Here is an 18,961-nt window from a genome sequence, read left to right as displayed (position 1 = left end):
TAAATGTGTTTCCATTGTAGTTTATGCCATTTTTTTGCGTTGTCATTTAAGAAAATGTTTAAACTGTATAGACATCTTGGCTCTTAAATTCAGCACTTTTATATGTGACGTTTCAAATTATGTGGATAGTAATAGCTTTTTACTCGTCCTCCACTTGTTTCAAACCAGTTTGAGTTTCTTTCTTCTGCTGAACGCAACAAATTATTTTGAAGAATGTTGAAAAGCAGCGTCCAACATTCTCTTCAGACAACTGTGAGTGCACTGAGGAAACACATTTAAAATAATGACCGGCCGTTTGCTTGCATGCGCATTGTGATGTCTTACAGGGCTAATAGTCACTTGACTTGCATTTTGTAAATCACCAAGTATCATGTTTACAGTTCAAAATTTTCTTTAATGTCCTACTAAAGACAAAATGTCTCCTAAGGTTCCTGTTGGCCTGAGGATGAGCAAATCAGCAGCAAAGTTTCATTTTAGACAAGTTTCCTTTTGATTTTAAAATGCGGCTTTTTACCTATAAAGCCTTAAATAATCCAGCTCCTGTTTATCTACCTCCTGTCTCGCTACAATCCAACCCATACATTAAGATCTCAAAACTCAGGGCTTCTGGTAGTAACCAGAATAGCAAAGTCAAGTAAAGGAGGTCGATCCTTCTCATTTATGGCTCCTAAACTCTGAAATAGCCTTTGTGATAATGTCCGAGGTTCAGACACACTCTCACAGTTCAAAACTAAATACATATTGTTTTTAGTAAAGCATACACTCAGTGCATCACTTAGCGGTATGAAGCATTAATGTGCTCCACATATCTTATATATATATATATATATATATATATATATATATATATATATATATACAGACACACACACATTATAAACAGCAGCTACGCGAATGATTTTCTATTTCCACCTTGGGATACTCACCAGAGACTATGCAGTGCCGCTGATGCAATCCAAGACCTGTGAAGAAATGATCCCAAGGCTTCCAGAATCCCGGACCAGGCCGTATCCTGAGCAGCTGCTGTGGTGGTCATGGAGAAGTAGAGCATGCATCTGATTCCTGCGAGTCTCCAGGGACAGACAAGTTTTTGCTGATGTCCAGTGTTCTCCAGTCCCTGGCACCTAGACTGTAGTTCTGCACAAGACGTTTGGCCACAGGAGAAATGGTTGTGCCCAACTGAGCCGTTTTTTTCCTCACCACTGTCGCCACTGGCTTGCATAGTTCGGGACTTGTAGAGCTGCGCATTGATGGATTTGCTCTTCAGTGTTTGAACTCTCATTAGTGAATATTAAACCACACTGAACTAAACTGAAACTCAGAATACTGAACTGATACTTCAATTCACTATACTCGTCTATGTGAAGCTGCTTTGACACAATCTATATCGTAAAAGCGTTATACAAATAAAGGTGAATTGAATTGGAGTAGTTTTTTTTCTGATCTATCATCAAACCAATGTGCGGAATAACTTTTAAAGTGTTGTAATCTTCAAAAATCATTTATTGGTTAGCATTAAGTCTAAATCAACAGTAATTGGAAGAAATACAATGAAGCAGTCATTCAGCCACATACAGTACAATGCATTTCCTGTAAACCATTTGGCAGAGCCAAAATAAAGAGAGAGAAATCACGTTGCAATACAGTACGTACAAGTAAATTCTTCACATTCACCTAACAGTTTGTTTGGCCAAAAACGAAGTGCCTTTGGTATATGGTGTACTTCACATTCATCATCTAGTGGCCATTCAAGCTACTACGCAAGTCATCATTCCACCAATTAAAATCCAGACACCCATAATCAAAGGCACGTGTTCTGTCTCAAATGTGTAAAGGCTGTGCAATAGCATATGATTGAGAGAAAGCTTTTGAGAGTACAGTGCTGGGAGTGCTATAGTCTCTGATATCGGTTTCCCAAAACCATCGTTTGTGTCCTTACTTGCTAAGATGCAGTCATCTAACTACATGGTCTGGAGTGGCACGGCTCATGTTTGAGAGTCCAAACGGATGGAGGAGATAAAAGGGTGGAACAGGGCTGATAATGGATAAATGGACTGGGTTTAGCTGGTTTGCTGGGCAGCCATGGGAACCATTCCTCTGCTGGACCGATATGATCCCCCTCGTCCTGAAACCCAAATACATCAGAAAATCAATGCAAATAATTGCATTCAGTGATTTCAGTGCCAGTTACAACACTTTCTGTGTGTGTGTTTTTTTTTTTAATTGTATGCATTTATAAATCACTGAGTTCAGATGCAAAAACCTCCAAAAGCTGTGTGAAATTTCCTTCAAAAAGTAGTATTTTTATCAGGCTCCTGTGTATATGGGGTTAGTCATTTCAGATTTATGGGAAATAATACACTCTTTTAAAGGTCTTTAAAATGAAATAACTCAACATAAACATAGGAGTCTGAGAAAAATACTCATTTTTGATGGACATTTCAGACGACACTTGCAGGTTTTTGCATCTGAACTCTTCATATGCATATGCTATACTTATGAGTTAAAACCAAATTTAAACCATATATTATGATTATTTTTACAAATATAGATTTACATGAACAGCTCCAGAAACCATAATCATTATAGCCCTCAAATACTCTTACATCACTAGTGTACAGAGCAAGTGAAGAGTTCAGATGCAAAAACCTCTAAATGCCATCTAAACTTTTCTTCTAAAATAAGCATTTTTCTCAGGCTCGTGTGAGTAGGTTCAGTAAATTCACTTGTACATCAATGACCGATGAATAGGGTATTTTTATCATCTGTAAAAAGTAAAATAATAATAACAAACATGGGTTGAGAAAAATGCTCGTTATTGAAGGAAATTTCAAATGGCATTTAGAGGTTTTTGCATATGAACTCTTCAAGTCTTATTCTTCTTCTTAAAGTTATAACCCACCCAAAAATGGCAATTTACTCACCCTCATGTAGTTCCAAATATTTATATAATATTATATAAAATAAAAATAAAAACCTATAACCATTGAAAAACAGATACAGTAAAAGTCACTGGTTACAAGTTTCCAACATTTTTCTAAATATTTAAAAAAAAAACTCAAAGGTTTGAAACCACTTGAGGGTGAGTATATGACGACAGAATTTTCATTTTGGGTGATTTATCCATTTAACTAGACTAAATAAATAAATCAAAGCAAAATATTATAAAAAATAAAATAAACAAATTTAATCAACCTAAGCCATCTTAAATAGCAGTGAGAGAAAACGCCAGTGGCATCATAATTACACTTAATGATTCTCTAAAATGGTCACATGACACAGTTATTTAATTGCTTGTAAAAACCTGCTTTTGCTTTCCTGGAATTATATGTACAATCCACTGAAAGGCTGCTCGTTTTCAGTAGTCACACAGGTTCTTTAAAAGGGACCATTTAAGGTTTTTTTTCTTAAGTCACTCAAATACAAAATATCACACATAGTTTTCTTTTAGCAGCAAAAGGAAATATTATGTTAGATGTTCTTGCAGATATTTTACATAGAATGAAAGTAAAGGATCAACTGTGAAAATCAAAGTAGCCAAAAAAATACACCATTAAGATATACCAATACCATTTTTGGGCAAGATGACCATTCACTTTCATTGCATAGAAATGACACCAGTATTAAACATTGCACGCAGAGCATTTTATGCTTCAAAGAATCAATAAACAAACAAATAAAAGTTTATCAGCTACAGACTGATTGGTAATGTTTTAGCTCGTTTCACTGATTGTAGCATCAGCCTTTTACAACCAGTTAAAAACAAAGAGACAGTTCACCCCAAACTGAAAACAGACTCCATTACTCACCCTCAAATGGTTCTAAACCTTAAGTTTATTTCTTCTGTTGAACACAAAAAAAAATATTTTGAAGATCACGGACTCGCTTAATAAGATTAACAAATACTATGGAAGTCAATGGTTACAGGTTTCCACCATTCTTCAAAATATCTTCTTTTACGTTTAACAGAAATCGCAAGAAAGAATCTCAAGTAGGTTTTCAAGAAGTGAACAGTAAGTAAACAATGACTGAATGACCATTCTATGGGTGAACTATCCCTCAACTATTACTCTTGCTGGAAAGCAGGATCATATTACAGTGCGTGATGCACAAGGCAGAAAAGCAAACAGCAGATTTGCAGGAAAAACGAACTGATAAGCGGACCAATCACCTGCCTCCCCCTTAGAAGACTAAAGGAAAGAGTCAACCTTCAACAATTTAGCAGACAAAGGGTCACAGAACAGGTGAGAGGATTTCCGAGCATGGACAGCAAAAAGAAAGCAGCGGCAGACAAGCAGGTAATGCAACACATCTTTATTGAAACATTCTCTCAAGGAGTGACATGAGCATACAAAGGGCAGGACAGCAGAAAACAAACCAACAAAATAATCTTCAAAATGAAATGGGGTGGAAAAAAATAACAACAAAAACAAACAATTAACGCCTTCGGTACCCAATACACAGGCAAAGAACCAAGTATGGGAAGGGGGACAGGCCAACAAAATATCAGAAACACTCCTATGGATTGGACCGACAGTGGCAGTTATCTTTTTGCATTTTATTTTATAAAAAAAATAAATTAATGAAAATCTTTCAAGTTTACAGGAATATCTATGTTTTAAACACGACCTGGCTGAAAATTCACAACACTGACACTTTCAGCTCTCCATTGGGTCTCTGTAAAACACTTTTTAGTATATTAAAACTATCAAAGCAGGCTTACTTGTATCAATAAGCCAACAGCAAAAACGAAAAAAACAAAAAAACAAAACGGAACCACTGATAGGAGTAAAAATATGGGCTGGGGAAAACATTCTCAATAATTGAATGTTCAAAGTGGCCAAAAAGAAACAAGTCTTCCCAAAGATTTTAGGATCGCATCGCTTGAGTATTACCTCGAGAGCAACCTCGAGGTCCCTGGGCAGCTCCTCGCTTGAAGCTTTGCTGATATCCTTCCTACAACCAAAACACATGCAGGACTTAAACAAAACTGATCACAGTAATGCACAGATGACTTGTCAAATCTCCATGAAAAACCTACATTGTAGGGATGTGTAATTTTTCTGATTATGGGTGATTGGTTATATATTTATTCATGAATAAGGCTTGAATATAGTACTCTAAAAAGTAGGGGTGTAACAAATCACAGTTGCTCTGTATGGATCACAACCTATGGTTCAGAACACACATTAACTTTTAAGTTGATTAATCCTAAATTTGTAACAAATCGCAGAGAGATCGATTTCTGTGTCATTCAGATGGAATGTATGAAAACATTTTGGCTTTCGTGTAAAATATAATGATGACTGAAATAGTTGTGGTGGCACCTAAATGCTTTCTTATGTTTTTAAAGGTGTTTTCTGTCATTACTTATTTAGCCTGAATTAAAGAAATTAGTGAAAAGCTTTATAATTAATAATAACAATAATAATAATAATAATAATAATTGGGATCTCAATTCAAACACCCACACAACATAAATAAAACATGATGATGGCTTGCATGTTTATTAATCCTTCAATGCGCTTCATTCAAACCTTTGTTTGATTCAGTTTTTACACTTTTCAGTTAGTTACAAACAAATAACACAGAAGTACTGGGATAACAATTTATAGTTCAGAAATAAACACTGACGTTTATGGTAAACATTAAAATCACGGTTTAATGCAACTTGATGCTGTTAAAAGTTGTAGCAATTACACCGTTTAACCATCAAAAATATGCCACTGAATAGTTCTTCAAAAATGATACATTTAGTAATGAAATCCAACATTTTTATAAGTGAGCTACAGATATTACTGAAAATGAGACTAACAAAATAAATGTGTCGTACAAGATTATAATATTAGATTTATATATTTAGCGTTATGAGCATCAGTAGCAAAGATCATTTTTCACAGTATTAAATATTTTACCTTTGTTTATTTAGCTGTTTTTTTTATTAAAATTGTAAGAAACATTTATTTAAAACAGTTTATTTTGTTTATTTAACTATTTATTATCATTTTAAATAACTGCTTTCTTACTGTATGGAGTTTCAAATGAAATTATAACTCGGGTCATTATTGCTTTTATTACTATTACTACTACAATTAATAGTAATAATAATATTAATTAATGTTACAGTGATTTCTGAAGGATCATGTGACTCTGAAGACTGAAGTAATAAAGCTGAAAATTCATTATTAAAAATCACTGGAATAAATGATTAAATTAAATTATAAACTACTTTTGAGCAGTTATTTTATGGTGCAATAACATTTCACAGTTTTACAATTTGTAGTGTATTTTTGAGGACATAAATTAAGCATTTAAAAATACTACTGACCCCAAACTTTTGACCGGTAGTGTATGTGCATAGTTATAAAAATTAAGTTATGTCAACTTAACAGGTGCAAGTTACAGCAGGTATACTGACTTCTTTATATAAAGTAAATAATCACTTTCTATAGTGTGGATGATTTGTAAATGAGAACATGTGTTAGGTTTTTTAGGCATAGTAAACTTGCTCTGTGGCTCACCTGGAGCCGGATTGCTTTTGTGATCAGACGAGTTCATACTGATAAAAATCATACTGACCCCAAACTTTTGACCGGTAGTGTATGCTTGTTAAAACCAAAAATTTCTTGCAGTAAAGTTGTGATAAATAAAAAGCAAACAACATTTGTCTCCTCCCTTTTTCCTGATGCCAAAAATGGCCCGATCCCTGACTCAAAAACTGTAGTGTTCTTCGAACCATCATATTTGTGATGTTACACCACTACTAAAACGTACATTTATTTTTTCACCCAATCCTACTACATTTTATTTGTTGTCCTGAAGTTACCCGTTGGTAGGTGTTGTTGGAGTAATCTCGTGGAGTGCTGAATTGAGTTTGACCGTATCCGGTGTTAGGAGTGTTGGGGAATGGAGCACGATACCCATCGTATCCACCTAAACATGCAAAAAAAAAAGGTTGATTGATTGTAGAACTTCATTCTGGATGTTAGACTCCAGTTTCTGGCTACAATTCAACAAAGTCGTGTCTCACCTCTAAATCCATTTGATGGTCCACGGTAACCATTCAAAGAGCCTCTGGGATTTCTGGGTCCAGTTCGTGGCATTGCTCTGTTGCTGTAAAAAGACTGGCCTGGCCGCCCAAATCCTGTTCCCTGTCCCGAGGGCTGCTGTGGTGCAGACTGGTGTCCCCCTGCAGATGTAATACCTTGGTCTTGAGACTGGAAAGAGCCAACTACAAAAAAAAAAGGGGAAACTTTTTAGATAATCTTGCACATGTGAAACTCTAAAACGGCACAGTTTCATCAGAAATAGTTTTGTACCTGACTGCAGGGCTTCTTGAGGCATTTCCTGCTGTTCAGCTGGAAGGGCAGCTTGTGTGCTGAAGCCTTGACCATAACTACTCTGATATTGGCTGGAAATCTTCGGAGAGTCCATCTCATTGGTTGGGGGAACTGGAGCGTTCATATTGAACACCTAACAGAGGAGAAAAAACAACAACAATTTATTATTTATCTATTGATGTTAAAGGAATATATTGATTTCCACTTTTTGGTTAAATAAAGTGAACATTAAAGAGGATATAGAAGATAGAAAAAAACAGTATTGATCACATATTATTATAGAAGATAGGCTAGTAGATTATTTAATATAAAAATTGGGTGTCAGAACTGTGAAATAACATTGGTATTTGAAATTAAGGTGGCTTGTTATGATGCAGTTTTATGAGTAAAACAACTAAAAACCAACATTTTTATTGTTTTCCTTTCTTTTATTTTTAGTTGGGATTGGTCAGTGAACAATTTGGCAGGGAAAGTAAAAAAATCTTTTCACATGTTTCAGCATTAAATAAAAAAGAGACATGCAAGTATTATAATTTTCTTAAACTAAAAATAAAATACGTTTAAAATATTCATTCTTATTTAAAGTCCATTTCTATGACATACTATTTCTATCGTAAAGACAACAATAAGAACACACAAACTTTTTGGCTTCCTAAAATGTGAATGTGATTTGGATTGAGACACCATTACAAAAAACCGCACAGCAGATTAACTTGAATTCACCTTGATTTTATGCCCTTAATGCTTGGCAAGTTTTCTCTGTGGTACTGAAAATGGTATGGCATATATATGTGAGAACTTTGTAGTGTGCACATGTCATGTTCCAATGTTTGCTCATGTTTTATCAAACGAAGTATCCCATTAAAGGATACTGGTGAAGTATGCTAACTTGCAAGAAAAAAAAAAAAAGAAGTTCAGTTTGGGCTTTAGGGGCCAGTCACACAGAATGGGCTTTTTTTGTCTTTACAAATACAAAGTATGGGATAGTCAAACAATAAGCAATTTAAATGCACAATATGTACGATTTGTTAATTTAAAGTATCCATAAAACACTAGAACAATGTTAGATATTTTCTGAATTATGCACTTATTATTCCAAATGTTTCAAAGAATGTTAAAACACACAAAAAGTACAGCATTTTAACTAGTGACACAAACTGTGTTGTGTACGTCGCCATGTTAATGATGTCACTTTCAATTTCCAGTTTGGTTTTACAGAAAACTAGGTAACAAGACGCTTTAATAGGTTGTGTTGTATTAAACCACAGAGCAGCATTAGAATAAAACCCTAAAATTTAGTTAGTATGATATTACTTTCCCCCTGTGTGATCACAACCAAAAGAAATGGAACTGGAAGTCTTTTTCACTTTGCAGCTTTCAGCCTTACTCTGCTTCATTATACCATGAGAATAAACTCCAACCACCGGGCCGCGAACCTGCACTGTTCCGTACAAGAAATTTTAATTATTTCAATATTGTTATCTGAATCTGAACAATTATTTATTTTGAAAAATCTTCTTTTTTTTTTTTTTTGAAAAACGACTATATTCTCTTGCTTATATCTAGGTCACTTGAACACCCAAATTTCACCCACAGGCAAGTAAAATGAGTGAGTCACAGACATGTTTGGAAAGTTTCTTTGCAAAGAGGAAAAGTTCCAGAGAAGGACCCAAGAACTGCCAAGAAATGGATCCCATTTGTCAACAAATCAGGTAGATCCACCATGTCTGTGCAAGAAGATTAACTGCTGGAGATCGTAAATGATGGCGGCCTTTTAGAGGCTGTTCATATAGCGCTTTTATTCTGCATGCAAGTTCGTTAATTAAAATGGAGGAGCACAGCTTGTGCGAAGTGTTCACGCCTAGTTGAATGAATGCCGCGCATGCAACGCAAGTCATGTGACAAGAACTGACCAATCAGCCTTACACTTTGTATAGAATATACACATTTCGGTAGACTAATTATCTTAGACGAGCACAGAACTAGGCATGGGCCGGTAAAAGATTCTGACAGTATGATAACCTTGGATATAAATACCACGGTTTGACGGTATTGTGATTACTGCTTTAAAATATATTCTTTTTAAACGTCTGGGTAAAAAACTAAAATATTACTGTGAATAAAGTCCCAAATAATGCGAAAGCAGCACAATGTAATGCAAACATGTGTTCTGTGTAATGGGCCCCTTAAGCAGCATGACAAACAGAACAGAAGCAGAATGGAGAAACAAACATGGGAGGGGGTGAATTTGGGTAGACAGGTTGAGGCCTACCGCTTGCATGGACTGGAATGGAGCTGCGTTAACGTTGATGCCGCTGTGAAGGGGTTTGGGCTGAAACACCTGAGGCTGAGAGGAAGGGGTGGGGGGCTGCTCAGACGGCAGGGGCATGGAGACCTAGGGTGTATATCCTACATCACTCACATGTCTAAGCCATAGTGAACACACAGCATCTGCAAAACCACTACGATCTACCACGTTACCTGTAAGGGGTCAATGGTGTCCGTCTGCGGTCGTGGCTCTGAAGTATGAGCGGGCTGATAGAGCGGGGGTGTGGAGGCAGAGACCATTGGGACCTGGACAATTAAACAAAGAAGGTTTCAGAAGAGTGCTTAAGGACAGAAAATGTCAATTAAATATTACCATCACACATCAAACACAGGTGGGAATGAAAAAAAAACTAAGAAAGAAGAAAATCCTGCACCATATCAAAGCTAAAAAAAAAAAGCATTATTGTTCAATTAAATGATTGTTTTAGCTACTTTTACAAGTTTCTTAGAACATATCTGAAAGAATATTTTTTCTGCTAGTAACTGGACTTACTTGTGTAGGCTCAGGCTGAACAGAAAGAGCATTGTGTTGGGGGAGTCGGGATTCTAGAGAGTAGAAAACATTGAAAGAGTAATATCAGTGACACAAAAAGAAGTGACAAATTAACATAAAAACAAAAAGAAAGAATAGTTTGTCAATTATTATGTAAATATGTATGTAAATATTATGTATAAAATTTTACTATTAATATTAGTGAATTAATATACATATTTAAGGTGCAGTATGTTTTACACCAAGTGGTTGATCTAGATATTGCATTCTTGGATTAAAACAAATGCAAGAGCAGGTTGTCATGCTGATGACCAACAGGAGCAATTCTGATAAGCGAGACTAAAGGCTGATTTAAATCGTGTTCTATATAAAAGCAACGGCAGGCGATAGAAGAAATATTTTCCATTACATTAAAATGTGTTTGTTAATGTCAGTTGTTCAATGTAAATGCATGGTGAAGTTAATTTAAACTGGAATAGTTTAAAATTAATAGTTAGAAATCTTTCAGAGAGTCTCCTCTCATACGGCTTGTTTTGTTCATTTGTGAAAAAACAACAATATTGCTCTGCGATATTGTTGAAATTTAACTCTTGAGTGTTGACTTATTGAAATCTATATGGAGACACGTGATGAGGAGGGTGCCTTTTGTTTTATTTTTTAAGTTTTCTCATGTTTTGTGGTTAGTAGGGAGGTAAGTGAATGTTATTTATTTGTTTGATTTCATGTGCACGTAAGAGGGTTTAAAACTTAGTTGTTGAGTTTTTTGTTTGTTATTTTAGCTATACCACCGCAAGATTTTTATGTCTCCTTTAAAATTAAATGTCAAATAAATTTGACTTTACGTTATTTCTTTGGTCAGTCATCTTTGTTGTTTTTTTTCTTTTTGAACTGAAGATAAGACTGCAGGGCCCTCAAATTTAGAGGTGTCCTGTTTATTTTATTTCAATTTTATTTATTGCTACATTTTTTTTAAATCAAGTAATGCACCCTTCGCTCAAAATCTCGCACTTGTAACGCGAGCATATTTATTATATAAAACCTGTCAGTGAACTATGAGGGCAAAAAAATAAAATAAATAAAGTAATTAATCGTAATCCAGTTAAAATGTTCAATTAATTGTAGGCCAATTTGCCCAGCCCTATTTATTAGTATTTATTTTTTATTTTATTTAAGATTTATTATAGGGTTGTCATGATATTGGAATTCAGTACCAATTTGGTACATCAATCAGCTATTAGCTGATCAGCTGATGAATCGTGGCTTTAAAACGTTCCAGTGTGCCTGTATCTGTTACATTCAGAAAACAGTGGTAAATTTGGCTATCCGATAACCTTCACAGCCAATCACAGTCATTTCTTTTGAGCACGTGAACACAATAACAAATCAACAGCGTTTAAGAACGTGCTTAAATGTAAGTGGGAAATAGATGTTTTTAAAATTTTTGTATCGATTGGTATCGAATTCCAGCATCGTGACAACCCTAGTTTATTTTTTTAATTTATAATGTTGTTTTTCAATTTACAAAATATTTGCGTTAAAAAGTGTTTTTTACGTGCAATTTTAAAAACTAACATTGGGTTACAACTCAGCATTTTACAAAGTGTAAAACAAAACTATATATTAGGAAATAAAAAAAATACAACAATAGCAATTAAATACTAAACAACACTGGTTCTCTCAAATCAAATATTCCAGAGACACTGGACATCAATAACATTCATTCATTCAACAAAATGAATCTGAAAATGTAACTGATGTCCAGCATGAGATTGTATCAAATTGTGCCACTTTTTAAATAAATTTCCTCTTATTAGCTTTAAAGAACAATATAACTTTAAAAAGTAACTTATAAGTACCAACCTGGTGGACAGACCATCTGTGCGGGTTTCATGGGCTGCGCTGACACAATGGCAGGATCTAAAGGCGGCCCCTCAAACTCCAGCATTGAGTCCTGCATTGCATTAAACATGAGTTGGAAAACTTCACTGGTACAACTGTAGTCTGATGAATGAACAAATTCTCCAGTTTACCTGCATGAAGTTGAAGGTACCCTGCATTTGCGCCATGAGATCTTGTACTGCCTGCTTTCGGACCACTGGATCTGTTGCAGGAGGAGGAGGGAGGACGGCGTTCAGCGTGTGCGCTTCTGAGCTCATCAGAGTCGGGCTCATGGCTGCAGGAGGCTGCTGTGGCTGCTGGAGGACACTAACCACCTGGAAATCACATGGTGAACTCAAAAATAAACACAATTGGGCCAAGGGTTGCTTCCAATTCCAAACTTTCATTGACAAATGAGGTGCATCTTACCTGAGAACTTGTGTTCCACTCTGCTCCTTGCTCTTTTTCACTGCTGCTATAGGCAGCTTCTGGAATGAACTGTCTGTTTACAAACTAGCAGGAAGAAAGAAGTGTGGGGCATGAAAAGTCTGCTTTCTGTAGTCTAACAAAACTATTCCAAGCATGTACTGTATTTTCTAGAAAAAAGTTATTCTGGATTAGAACTGCATTGTTGGAGATCACATTGGCATTTAAAGTTGCATTTTACAATTTCATTAAATAATTTTTCAATACATGTCTATTAAGCTATTGATAACTCTAAATAGAATTTAATTCATATGTTAAATGTAACAGTATTGAGAAAATAAACCTGTTGTATTCCGTATAAACAACAAATATTATAAAGCCAAAATGAATGCATTTTTAAGTGAATTTGAAACTATGGATGCGAGACATGCACATTACCATTTAAGTTTGTTTCTCTTGTTTGGTGTACTATAGACTTTACACGAATACATAAGCCGCAGCATGTTTCAAATTATTTGAAAAAGCGTGAATTCCAAATTACAATAAAACAATAGTAGGTTTGTTGCAGCCATTAAAAACTGCCATTTTATTAAATGGCTAAAACGGTTACAGGTCAAGGTTTATATATATATATATGTTATATATATGTTTACATTAACTTTTTAAATCACCGGCCACTGTGGCTAGTAGTTTTCCAATGTTACTAGCCACGCTGCATTTTCACTAGCCACAATTTGGTTGTTGGGAAAATATACTTTGTATGCATAAATTTGACGTTGACATGCTAAAACTACTTGATTTAAATTTTGTGTTATGTCGACATGTGTCCTCATTCATTTCTCTTTTTGTGTGTCGAGTATGAGCTTGCTCAATGAGTTATGGTTTCATAGTGTTATATTGCAATTAGTTTTTATTTCACATGACTTTTTAGAGCTCAAAATTAACAATTTACCAAATTTATCTCTATAACCAAACTAAACAATAATTATTTTTCAGCAAAAAAATTTTTTTTATGTGTCAAAACAAGCTAAATATAGCTGTATACTATACTTTTTATTTAACAAAACATTTGGAAAAAAATAAAGAAAAGCAATTGACTTTTTAAAAAATAACTATCACTATTCATTCAACAATAACTATTCATCACTTTTTGTCTAGTTTATTTGAAAGAGAACCGATGATAGTAGCGTTTTCAGAATGGACACGGTTGCTTCACGATTCGGGAGCGCGCACACGTTAAGCAGTCGCGCGCACGCGTTTTAAGAAGTCGCGGACATCACATCAGCTGTTAGCGTGAGTGATGATCATTCTCTCATTCGGTATTCACTTGGTTTCTTCTGCTCGCGTGATCACAATTATTTTATTTCTCGATTCTAAGATCACATTAGCACGGATATTGGGTCATCCTTATATTGTCGACCCTGCTTTTAGGAAAACTACAATTTAAAAATTATTTTCAACCAGCCAAAGTGGCTAGTGGAGGTGTCTGTCTAACCCGCCAAGGCTAAAATCTACCCGCATTTGGCGGGTGTTAATGTAAAGCCCTGTGTGTGTGTGTGTATATATATTTATATATATATATATATATATATATATATATATATATATATATATATATATATATATATATATATATATATAAACAGTTCTGTCTTGTTTGATTGGCTGATTGCCTCTTTATTCTTGTGTATTACTCCACCCACACAGTGACAGCACATCAATAAAGTCTCAACAGTTTGACAAATATTGCAGCTTTTTTGCAGCATATCGCACTTTTGAGGCTTTTTAGGTGAAAATGTAATTGTTTAAATTGCAACTATGCGGTTTGGTAATAAGGATAATGCCAATTTTAAATATTTATAATTTCTGAGATTGGCAACCATCAGCCTGCCATACTGAGAAAGACAATTGTGCGACAAGATAGCAACAAAGACCGCATAAGTCTCTAGGGAAGAAAATTTCAGCATTTTTATTTTGCATTTCAAACTACAGCTGATCAAGCCATCATAAGACAGGTAAGTGGTAAAATCCATCTCTCTTTTGTATGTTTTAGTGCTGTATTTAAACCATAGTAATCTGCTAGTGTTTGCATTGCTCTGCCTTTTTTGGGGTTATTTATTGTGATCTCCCGATTGCAACAGAGAAATACTGAGAAATCTCTGTAGACTGATGCCATTTCATGTTGTTAAGTCTTATAATCTTAAAATGTCAACAAAATCACCTGTTTTATCATCACTTCAGACATTATGCTAGACAATCATTCAAATACTAGCTCTAAAAAGTGACGTGTTTTTAAGCAACAGTTTCTGCTGTTTTGAAGATCAGCTGCATTCATGTGAATGAACAGCAGAATACCTTGTAGAAAAGTAGTTTGATTTTCTTTTTTATTTATACACGATTATGCCGTCAAACTGTTGTATAAACACAATATCATACTCGTAGCAGTGCGATATGGCTGTATATAGTCACTGATGGGACACGAAGGCACTCGGCAATTATGGCAATAAGTGAGGGGCAATTAAAAGTGAGGGGCAATTAAAAATGAGGGCCATTTTGTTGATATATTTGCCTCAAGGTCTAAAACCCAACACAAATAGTTCATCAAATTGCAAATGTTTTGTTAGCTTGACCAAATTTAGTCACAACAAATGACTTGAGGAAAGACTTTTAAATAAATAAAAAAAATGAAAATGATAAAGCTGGAACCGAAAGCAACTCTTTCTGTTGGAATTTTCCAAATAAGTATTTTTCTATTTTGAAACAGAATGTTGAGCGTTTACATGTTATAAAGGTTAAATCCGAATGTGCTTTCAACATCATCAGCGTGTGAAAAATGTGATATCAATTCACACCTCTGTTGCTTCAACCTCAGTTTCTGAGTATTCCTGAGCAGCTCCCTCTGTGAACAAACAAAGAACATAAACACGAGCCATCAGCCATGCAGGGAAGCATTGCTTTGCTCAGAAATGTGAGGGTTTTGTTTTTACCTGGCTCAGCAGGATGTTCCTCGCTCTCTGATGACTCCACCACTGTGGCTCCCGTCTCTTCTTCACACACTCCATTCTGATGTGTTGGAGCACGATCAAAGTACCCACTTAGCAGCATCTTGTCCAAGGTTTCCTTAAGGGCTTTGTCTGATAAAGACACAAAGAAAACAAAATCATTAATTACTGGTTAAAGGTATGGCCAAGTTGGCTTGACTGCAGATGTTAACTTAATTTGGAATCATTTTAGCAAACCAAAACTGCAACGATGCCAGCAAACAAATATAGCCACGTCTCATTGGCTGAGTTTGCAGAATCGGATCCTATCACGATTGCCACCCTCTCAGTAGGAATATGCAAGCAGAGACTGTCCATCATTGAAACCTCCAGTCGAGAGGCTTTGTGCATGACCACTGGCTGCCTGCCCAGCTGCTGATGTGGGCCACAAGTCAGCACGAAGCTCTGCTGACCCTCATGGGCCCGAGACAGAGCACAGCTTTCAAAAGCCACTGCAAGTGCCACCATTCATAGGGAGGCCAAGCAAGGGATTGCCACATTGGTATTCAGATGCACTGGAGAGCAAATATTGGTTTCATTATAGAGCTGAAATGGCTCAACAATTTGATGAATGTGCATGCAATTGAAAAAAAGGTGAATAAACAGAAATGACTATAGGAAACTGTGAATTACAAGTATAACTCTTACAAATTATTTCTTTTTAACTACATTAAAGGGGTAGGTCACTCAAAAATAAAAATTAACTCATTTATTCTACCTCAAAAGCTTTCAGCCTTCTTCAAAATAGCTTTCATTTTGTTCAAAAAAAGAAAGAAACCTATAAAGGTTTGGAACCTCCTGAGGGTGAGGAAATAGTAAGCAAGCTTTCATTTTTGGGTGAACTGACCCTTAAACAGGTCCCTTTGTATTAGGAGTCATGTAAATAGAATTTTGCTTCCACAGTAAATTGCGATTCATTTTTGGGATCATGATCAAAATTAGGTGGGGACAATAAGATTGTGAGTTTTGCATCTATCTATTCGCTAACAGGTTGTTCATTAGATAAAGCTACCAACATATCTAAATTAATGATAAAACTATATAATAAATAATAAGGATATTAATAGTAATAACCCAATAAAGTAAAATTAAAGATGGTTTAAATATATATTTATATGTATCTTTGTCCTAATACACAGGGTGCGAGTAACTATTTAGTTTTTTTATCAAATTTTATTCTACTAATGCTCTGCAATGTACTATGTAATGTATTATTAAATCTAAAATAACGCATTGTCTTAACACACATTATAGGGATTTTTCCACAGAAACTGCTAGTAAGAAAAATCAGTTTAAAAAAAAAAAAAAAGTCAAGGTTATTTTTTGTACAATTTTAAAGTCCAAATGTAGCCCTGAAATTACTGTAAAGGAAACTAAACTAAAGGGACATAATAATTTTTATGTAATAAATAATGGTCCAAAATTTTTTTTTTTTAAATATAATTAATTGTCTAAGTATGTAATTCATATGTAATAAATAATGGCCCAAAAATTTAAAAAAAAAATTTTTATTTTAAATATATTTTTATTGTCTTGGTATGTATCTTTCTCCTTATACACATCAAAATACACAGAATTATTAAATGTATTCTGTAATTTATTGTAATGTATTATTTAATCTACCATAATGCATGATCTCAACACACTTTATAGGATTTTTTCATAGAACCTGCTAGTAACAAAATATCAGTTAACAATGAGTAAAAACAGATTTAAAGTTACAAAATATTTAGTTTTAAGTCCAAATGTAGCCCTAAAATAGAAACAGAGACTTTTTTAAAAAATACCACCAGAATAAGTTACTTACATGTGGTTCCAGCCACAGCTTTATCCCTTCCCTCTAAAAGCTCCCACAAATGCACGGATGCTTCATCAAACTGCTCAGCCAACCTGCGATCAAAAGTTATTTTGATAAGAACACGCCAAATCTGAACATGAACAGCTGAAGAGAAATGTCCTCACCTTACGCTAGAGTCCCGCTCAGGCCCAATCAGCTTGTAGAACTCATCCAAACCCATGAGCTCAGCCTCTGTGAGCAAAGAGGCTTCTCCGGTGGACTGAGTCAGCTCTTGCCTCACATTTTCCTCCCCGAGCTGCTCCAGCAGGTACTGGATCTCCAACACGGCCTTCAGTCGCTTGCGCTCTGCCTCCTCCCTCTTCAACTGCTCCCGCCGGGTTGCCTTTTTCACTGTTTTTTGGATCTGTAAGTGAACAAGAGGGAGATTTTTGGTGTGTCCTGCAGCATTTACAATTTGCATAGACCGTTGCACTGCATCAATGGTTTTGGGCTAGAGAGAGTTTTGAGTTTATTGCCAAATCAGCTTCTTTAGCTATTTTTGTCAGGGTTCTGCCACTCTGGTCATGTAAATTATTGTTTTGGTGGCAGAGTCCGGACACTAGTCATGTCTAGTCCTGTTGTGCTCGGCTCGAGTTATCTTGGGTCGAGCACTTGTTTCTGTCATTGCCTCCGTGTGTGCGTGCGCCTTCGTGGGTGTGTGCAGAGTGTGCGCTCTCCCGCTTGATGCAGGCAGCCGCGCAGGCTCTGCGTGCCTCCGACGTGCGCGCCCTTGTACTAGTGTTTGTTTTGTCAGCATCGCACTGCTTCATTCTCGGTTTCAGTTTTGGTTGGCGTTGAGATGAAGCATGCGCGAAGCTTATGTGTGAGCGCATGGTAAGGTGTTCATCGTGTGCTCGTGTCTTGCGTCTCTTGTCAAAGCACGTGGCTCGGAGTTTACATTGTGGTCACGTGCTTTTGTTGTGCGCTTCATTGTTGCTTGTGTTGTCATGAACACGCAGTTAATGAGTTCTCATTGGCTGAACGTTCTAATCTCGTTTTATGTGAGCGCATGGCTTGTGTTGTCTCTCTGTGTCATGCGTTCTCCCACCTTCCTTGTTAACTCATTATTAGTTTGTCATGTTCACCTGTTTTTCAATTTACTTTTGCTTTATAATCCCCTCATGTTTTCTGTTCTGTGCCAGTGCTTTGTCCTGCCAGCCCTGTCAAGTTTGTTTTTGTCCTTTTTATTCAAGTTTTCCCCCTCGGGGTAGTTTTGTTTTGCCTTTTATTTTTATTTGTATTTTATAATAAATCCTACATTTTATGCAATTGGGTCCTCGCTCCTTTTTCCCCTCACCACTGACCATGACAATTTTAGGGTAAAGACAAATGAAATGTATGAAGTTTGATAAACAACTTATTCTATAATAAAAAAGTGGTTTATCACAATAAATATACATCAACAACAATTAATAATTCATAAAATACAAATCTAAAACTTTACTTTGATAAAAATTCTAAAAGGATTTACATTTAAAAATAATTTAAAGACTATCCAGATGAAAATCATTGCCTGGTAACATAAAAGTATGTGTATGACTATTGTAATAGTTACACTTTGGAGCATATTCTCTAAGTAAATGGCCAATATAGCATCTTGAATAAACAACAACATCAT

General features: G+C 35.5%; 1 protein-coding gene across 3 annotated transcripts in view; it reads right to left on the bottom strand.

Annotated features, from left to right (window-relative positions):
- Window positions 1–1,485: 1,485 nt before the first annotated feature.
- caprin1a (cell cycle associated protein 1a) overlaps window positions 1,486–18,961 on the bottom strand; it is a 24,135-nt gene continuing 6,659 nt past the window's right edge. Inside the window, exons 5-19 of one of the 3 annotated variants that reach the window (XM_005172274.6) lie at window positions 17,469–17,707; window positions 17,314–17,396; window positions 15,453–15,599; window positions 15,318–15,364; window positions 12,469–12,552; window positions 12,192–12,374; window positions 12,022–12,112; window positions 10,162–10,214; window positions 9,822–9,914; window positions 9,613–9,735; window positions 7,320–7,473; window positions 7,031–7,231; window positions 6,827–6,933; window positions 4,896–4,956; window positions 1,486–2,125 (exon numbers count right to left, since the gene is read on the bottom strand). In XM_005172274.6, coding sequence (XP_005172331.2) covers window positions 2,061–2,125; window positions 4,896–4,956; window positions 6,827–6,933; window positions 7,031–7,231; window positions 7,320–7,473; window positions 9,613–9,735; window positions 9,822–9,914; window positions 10,162–10,214; window positions 12,022–12,112; window positions 12,192–12,374; window positions 12,469–12,552; window positions 15,318–15,364; window positions 15,453–15,599; window positions 17,314–17,396; window positions 17,469–17,707 — 1,731 coding nt within the window. In that variant the 3' untranslated portion in view covers window positions 1,486–2,060. Of the gene's footprint in view, window positions 2,126–4,299; window positions 4,957–6,826; window positions 6,934–7,030; window positions 7,232–7,319; window positions 7,474–9,612; window positions 9,736–9,821; window positions 9,915–10,161; window positions 10,215–12,021; window positions 12,113–12,191; window positions 12,375–12,468; window positions 12,553–15,317; window positions 15,365–15,452; window positions 15,600–17,313; window positions 17,397–17,468; window positions 17,708–18,961 lie in introns of those variants that run through there. The other 2 variants (XM_005172275.6, NM_001003484.1) reach the window with 2 other exon arrangements.

This window comes from Danio rerio, chromosome 7 (genome assembly GCF_049306965.1).
Source record: "Danio rerio strain Tuebingen ecotype United States chromosome 7, GRCz12tu, whole genome shotgun sequence".
NCBI classification, from domain to species: domain Eukaryota; kingdom Metazoa; phylum Chordata; class Actinopteri; order Cypriniformes; family Danionidae; genus Danio; species Danio rerio.
Note: the sequence above shows the minus strand (reverse complement) of the source record. Positions and strands in the feature narration are given on the sequence as shown.